Source organism: Lepus europaeus, chromosome 7 (assembly GCF_033115175.1).
Source record: "Lepus europaeus isolate LE1 chromosome 7, mLepTim1.pri, whole genome shotgun sequence".
Lineage (NCBI taxonomy): Eukaryota > Metazoa > Chordata > Mammalia > Lagomorpha > Leporidae > Lepus > Lepus europaeus.
The window spans coordinates 16,819,316-16,825,718 of NC_084833.1; the positions used below are offsets into that span (position 1 = coordinate 16,819,316).

General features: G+C 39.3%; 1 protein-coding gene across 1 annotated transcript; it reads left to right on the forward strand.

Moving 5' to 3' along the window:
* The first annotated feature begins 5,114 nt into the window (after window positions 1-5,114).
* Window positions 5,115-6,023, forward strand: LOC133764328 (olfactory receptor 4C45-like). The gene has a single exon (XM_062197997.1). The coding sequence runs from the start codon at window positions 5,115-5,117 to the stop codon at window positions 6,021-6,023; it is 909 nt and encodes a 302-aa protein (XP_062053981.1).
* The last annotated feature ends 380 nt before the right edge of the window (window positions 6,024-6,403 follow it).

Below are 6,403 nucleotides of genomic sequence, written 5' to 3' on the forward strand. Positions count from 1 at the left end.
ATGGCAAGAGTCCCACCTACCATAGATTAGATAATGTGAGATATCCCGGTTGCTCCTTTCCCAGTCCAGCTCTCTGCTGTGCCCAGGAGGTCAGTAGAGAATGGCCCAAGTACTTGGGCCCTGCACCCACGTGGGAGACCAGCAGGAAGCACCTGGCTCCTGGCTTCAGATTGGTGCAGCACACCGGCCACACCAGCCATTTGGGGGTGAACCAACGGAAGGAAGACCTTTCTCTCTGTCTCTCTCCCTCTCACTGTCTAAATATGCCTGTTCAAAAAAAATTCAACAAGTAATAAGTAGGAAAATCACTCTTCCTCAAGAGTATAGATAAGGACTGTAAACAATAATCAGATCTCAAAATGTCAATATACATTACATTATTGTGATTAGTATATTAAGTATCACAAAGTTTTAAAATTTCAGTTCTCAGATGGCTGGTTTCTGACACCTTATTTCTCTCTTTTCTAATTTTTTTATTTATATAAGTAGAACAAATTTCATGTGTTTCATATATACAGATTTAAGAGCATAGTGATACTTCCCACCCTACCCACCCTCCCACACACCTACTCTCCCTTCTCCTTTCTTTCTTAGTCTTTCTTTTCATTTTTACAATGACGTACTTTCTGTTTATTGTACAATCATAATCTCAACCTTTCACTAAGTAAAGAATTCAACAAATCATAAGAAAAAGACACAGTGAGACCATGATTCCATGAAAGTCCCTGATGCTTGTTGGAGTATGATATTATCTGCACATTGAAGGGGTAGTTACCGTATTCTGACTTCACTTGCGACGGTTCTTCTAGAAATCCTAAGCAATGTGTTTTGTCTGAGATGGGTTATGGTCAATCTGCCATGTTGTATACATCACCAAATTATATTGAATCTCATAAATACATATAACTATATGTCAATAAAATTTTTAATTAAAAAGGCATATAAATAAATGTGAAAAATATACCAAGAAAGAATGACAGAATCTGTGTGATATTGATAAGTAAAGAGATGAATAAAATAATTGATTATTTAGGATAGAGCTAAGGGTGCTACTTCAATTTTTTTTTTCTGGTCCTGGAGATCAAAAAGGTCAGTCTGACTTAAAGATAAAAGTTGATTGTAAGAAAAGTGACTCCCATGCAATATAACAGTCAATTCTTTACCACTTCAGAATCCAGCGGAGGGAAGATAGTGTTGGAGCCTTTTTATATAGTGTTTCTATTCTCCACTGTGATATCTCTGTACATGAGTGCTCAAATGAGTGTGATTTCTCAATCTCTATATGAGAAACTGATCTAAATCTAAGAATCAGCATTTCTCCTTTGTAAGGTAGAAAGAAAGTTATATTCCCCCAACATATCAGGAGAATCTGACATCCAGGTAATCACTTTTTTAAAAGTTCATATGTCCGTGAATTTCATATCCTGATTTCTGTGTCTCCTGAGTCAGCCATTACTAGAAATATCACAAAAAGGGCTTGAGACTGTGGTAAGTGGATTAAACTGCCACCTGCAACTCCATCATTTCATACTGCAGGGCCAGTGTGAGGCCCAGCTTCTCTAATTCTCATCCAACTTCCTACTAATGTGCCTGAGAGGGATTTTATGATGGACCAAGTGCTTGGGCTCCTGCCACCCATATGAAATATTGGGTTGGAGTTCCTGGCTCCTGACATCATCCTGGCCCAGCCCTGACTGTCATGGCTATTTGGGAGGTGAACGTGCAGGTGGGGGAACTCTCTCTCATTCTCTCTCTCTCTCTCTATCTCTCTTTTTTTGACAGGCAGATTTAGACTGTGAGAGACAGACAGAGAGAAAGGTCTTTTTTTTTGCTGTTGGTTCACCCTCCAATGGCCGGCGCGGCCGGCGCACTGCACTGATCCAAAGCCAGGAGCCAGGTGCTTCCTCCTGGTCTCCCATGTGGATGTAGGGCCCAAGCACTTGGGCCATCCTCCACTGCACTCCTGGGCCACAGCAGAGAGCTGGACTGGAAGAGGAGCACCTGGGACAGAATCCGGTGCCCCGACCACGACTAGAGCCCGGGGGACAGTGCCACAGGCAGAGGATTAGCCTAGTGAGCCATGGCACCGGCCTCTCTCTCAATCTCTCTCTCTCTCTCTCTCTCTCTCTCTCTCTCTCTCTCTGCATCTCTCTTCTTTATCTCTATCTCTCTCTCCTCCCTCTCTCTCTCCCTTCCTACCTCCTTCCTTCCCTATTCCTGTATGTAACTACACATTTCAAATAAGTAGATCTTTTGGAAAAAAGTCACAAAAATATCACAATCTTCCAGCATAATGAAGCACAAAACCTTCAAGAACGGAACATTCATTTTCAAGGAACCGTACAATTTGGACCATTTATGTTTTCAGAAAGAAGTCTGGTTTCTGATTTCTGACCTATGCCTAATTCTATTCCAGTCACTAGGACAGACTTGCTATCTTCACAAGTGGCAAATCTACAATGAAGATTTCAAATTAGCTCACCAAAATCCATAACTAAGTTACACCCAGAGACATGCCATTAACACAAGATAACTGCATTTCCAAACCCAGCCTCTAATGATGTTCCTGAGTACGAAGTAGGAGTTCGGTACAAGACCTTCGCTGTTGCTTTGGCAAAGTTTCCAACTAGCCTATTACTAATCCTCTGAGGGCTTCAGAAGCCAATGCACCACCAAATCCTGTGGTTTGTGAGACTCTAATTAAACATTTCCCTAGAGTCAAAGAGAGACTTAAATAAAAAGGGCCAGGGAGCGAGTCACAATAGCAGAGCTGTTTGAAGACACAGATCTTGACCTCTCTTTCTAGGGAAACATAGATGAAGAACTGGAGATGATGGCTCAAGCACCTGAGTCCCCAGTACCTACAGAACCTTGGCATTATTCCCATCAGTTTTAAATTGGATTGACTATGCCTCTAACATGTCTGGGAAAACATTTCTATTTTGAAGGACTTATACTCTCATAAGATGCCAAAAAGGTGAGTAGAATTTAAACCCTAGACCTATCAAACTTCCCTAACTGAACCAGCTCATTTCTGAGTAAATCCATACTGATAGTAGGAACCAAAAAAAAAAAAAAAAAAAAAGTTCAAGTTTGGGAGAGTTCTCTACAGACACAGCAACTTCAATCTTCTTATCAACTCATGAAATTAATTCGTGGATGTCAGAAGCTGATGAAATTTATGACTTGGTTCATCTAAAAATTAGGAAACCACAATCGACTAGACCAAAGCCAGTCATAACTAATTTTTCTCAATCTTTAAGCAGATTAACTTAATTCAGCTTATTTATTCTCATTTATTCTTTTTGAAGTTAGATTCTATGACTGTAAGTACATAGGTATTTCTGGAAACAAATGGGATGAGGTGGTATACCAGTAAATAAAACAATATCTATAATACTCCCAGTCCAGACACAGTTAAAAACTGAGTCATGTATTCAACATTGTGACTGACAATTTCTGCTTCACTAAAGACACTGATTTGTGGATTTCCCTTTGGAATAATTTGAAATTTGCCCTATTTTTATGATTTTTATGTTGTCACTTTGATGTCAGAATTTGCAAATTAAATCTGTTTGGAGTGATTAACTACAGAGTCATCACATCCAGGAATTATTGATAGAAAACAACTCAGACACTGGGGTTTCCTGAAAATTAAAGAAAGTTGTCCTCATTTCTGTTGAAGCAGAGAGGTCGTGATGTTCTTCTGGATCCAGAAATCTTGTGTAAAAAACACATGGTTGCATTTTATAAGGAGTAGAGAAGAAAAAAGTGGAGGAGAAACAATAAAATAGCATGCACTCTTTGTAACAACACCACCTGCTCATTTTGAACACACATGTCTAGATCACACAAAAATAATATTTTGTTTTATTTTGGTTTTTTTTGTTATAAATATTTCTTTATTATTTGAAAGAGAGAAGGAGAGGCAGAGAGGGAGAGAAAGGTCTTTAATCTAATGGTTCACTCCCCAGATGGCTGCAAAGGCTGGAGCTGTGCCAATCTGAAGCCAGGAGTCAGAAGCTTTTACTTGGGCCATCTTCTACTGCTTTTGCAGGCCATAGCAGTGAGCTGGAATGGAAGTGGAGCAGCCAGAACTCGAACTGGCGCTCATATGAAGTGCCGGCACTGCAGGCAGTGGCTTTACCCACTATGCCACAGCACCTGCCCCCAAAATAGTTTTTTTATACATTCAATATTTCCACCCTGAACAAGGGAAATTTCAGGTTTATCTTAGTTAACTGAATTTATAACAAATGGAAAGTTGTGTTACCTTAGGTGATTCTAACATCTGTATCCAGTTAATAAGAGACAGGATAACTTCATGACTCATTTTATTTCATCTGTGGAAGTGAGAGAAGAAATACATTTAATCTAGAGAACAAGTCTAATGTATAAAGGAGCAATTGCACAATTTACTTAAGAAATGTTATGGCTCTTCAGGGAAATTTGAACCACTTACATGTCTACTTACCAGATGTGGAAAGAGAAAACAAGACAGAAAATGATATGTTGCATTAGATACAATATCCGGGGCTGTAGTGTGACTTATACCGAATGAGTAATTTTAATTTTAATTAATGGCATATAGAAGAAAATAACCCCATCTTCAGCTCTGTCTCTGCTGTGTTCATGTGTCAGAGAGGTACAGTAGATCACAGCAAACAGCTGGCTTAGAGTCACGAAGGCGCGACATCTTCTTACTGATACTCATAGGACTTTACAAGAAGATGATTTTACCCTTAGAGATGTTCATGACAATAGATAAGTATAAATTCAATATAATTGGTTTTATAATTTTAACTAAGATAAAGTCAGTTGTGAGAACTTTAGAGCCAAAATTAAAATTTGGAAGGCAACATTCATAATACTACCCTGGTGTCATTGTATTATTCAAAATTATCATTATTCAGGCAATATATTAGGAGACCCTAATATTTCTCTGTCATTTGGTACAACTCTGAAAACAGGTTGAAGTGAGTAAAAGTATGGCTCCATCAACCTCAAACATCAGGACTAAAGAGGTCATATTTTACTATTGTATTGAAAGTACCATCACTGAGAAATATTGTGATTTTTTAGACAGACCATATTTCACAACCCAAGCTAAAGCTATGGAAAGGATGAACAACATAACAGAATTCATCTTGCTGGGCCTCACCCAGAATCCAGAACTGCAGAAATTCCTATTTGCTGTGTTTTCAGTCACCTACTTGATCACACTGGCAGGTAACCTGTTCATCGCAGTCACCATCTTCATCAGCCCAGCCTTGGGCTCTCCCATGTACTTTTTCCTGTCCTATCTGTCCATTATAGACAGTTTCTACTCTTCTTCCACAGTACCCAAAATGATCTTTGAGTTGGTCTCTGAGAAGAGCACCATCTCCTTCAATGGATGCATGACTCAGGTATTTTTTGTACATTTATTTGCTGGAGCTGAGATTGTCGTGCTAATTATCATGGCCTATGACCGCTATGTGGCCATCTGTAAGCCCTTGTACTACACAAGAATCATGAACCAATCTATGTGTGAATTCCTGGTGGGGGTGGCTGGGATCATAGGATTTATTCATGGAGGGGTCCAGATTTTGTTCATAAGCCAGTTACCATTCTGTGGCCCCAACATCATTGACCATTTTGCATGTGATCTCATGCCCCTCCTGGAGCTGGCCTGCACTGACACACACACTTTGGGACCCCTGATTGCTGCCAACAGTGGGTCTATGTGCCTGCTCAGTTTTTCTATGCTGTTTTCTTCCTATGTCATCATCCTGCTCACTGTGAGGGCACAGAGTTCTGCAGGGCATCGCAAAGCTCTGTCCACCTGCTCCTCTCATATCACTGTTGTCATCTTATTCTTCGTACCTTGTTCATACCTGTACCTGAGACCCATGACCATCTTCCCCACTGACAAGGCTGTGACTGTGTTTTGCTCATTAGTAACTCCTATGCTGAATCCTTTGATCTACACTCTGAGAAATGCAGAAATGAAAAATGTTATGAAGAAACTCTGGGGTAAATAATGAAAATTGGTAATTAAAAAAATGTTGTGCTTACATCCCATGTGGGATCTGTCCTTAATGTGTTGTCTAATGTGAAGTGATGCTATAACTAGTACTAAAACAGTATTTTTACACTTTGTGTTTCTGCGTGGGTACAAACTGATGAGGTCTTTACTAATTATATACTGAATCGATCTTCTGTATATAAAGATAATTGGAAATGAAAAAAAAAAAAAACCCTGGTGTTAAATTGGAAATGGCATAGAAAATTAATTAATTTTAAAAAAAATTATGTAGGATATCTGTCTTTAATGTGCTGTACGCTGTACACTGTTATTTAATACTATAACTAGTACTCCAACGGTATTTTTTTCACTTTGTGTTGCTATATGGGGGCAAAC

Bases quoted from the DNA above. Each gene is read 5' to 3' on its own strand.
- LOC133764328 (XM_062197997.1), top strand. From the start codon at position 5,115: ATGGAAAGGATGAACAACATAACAGAATTCATCTTGCTGGGCCTCACC.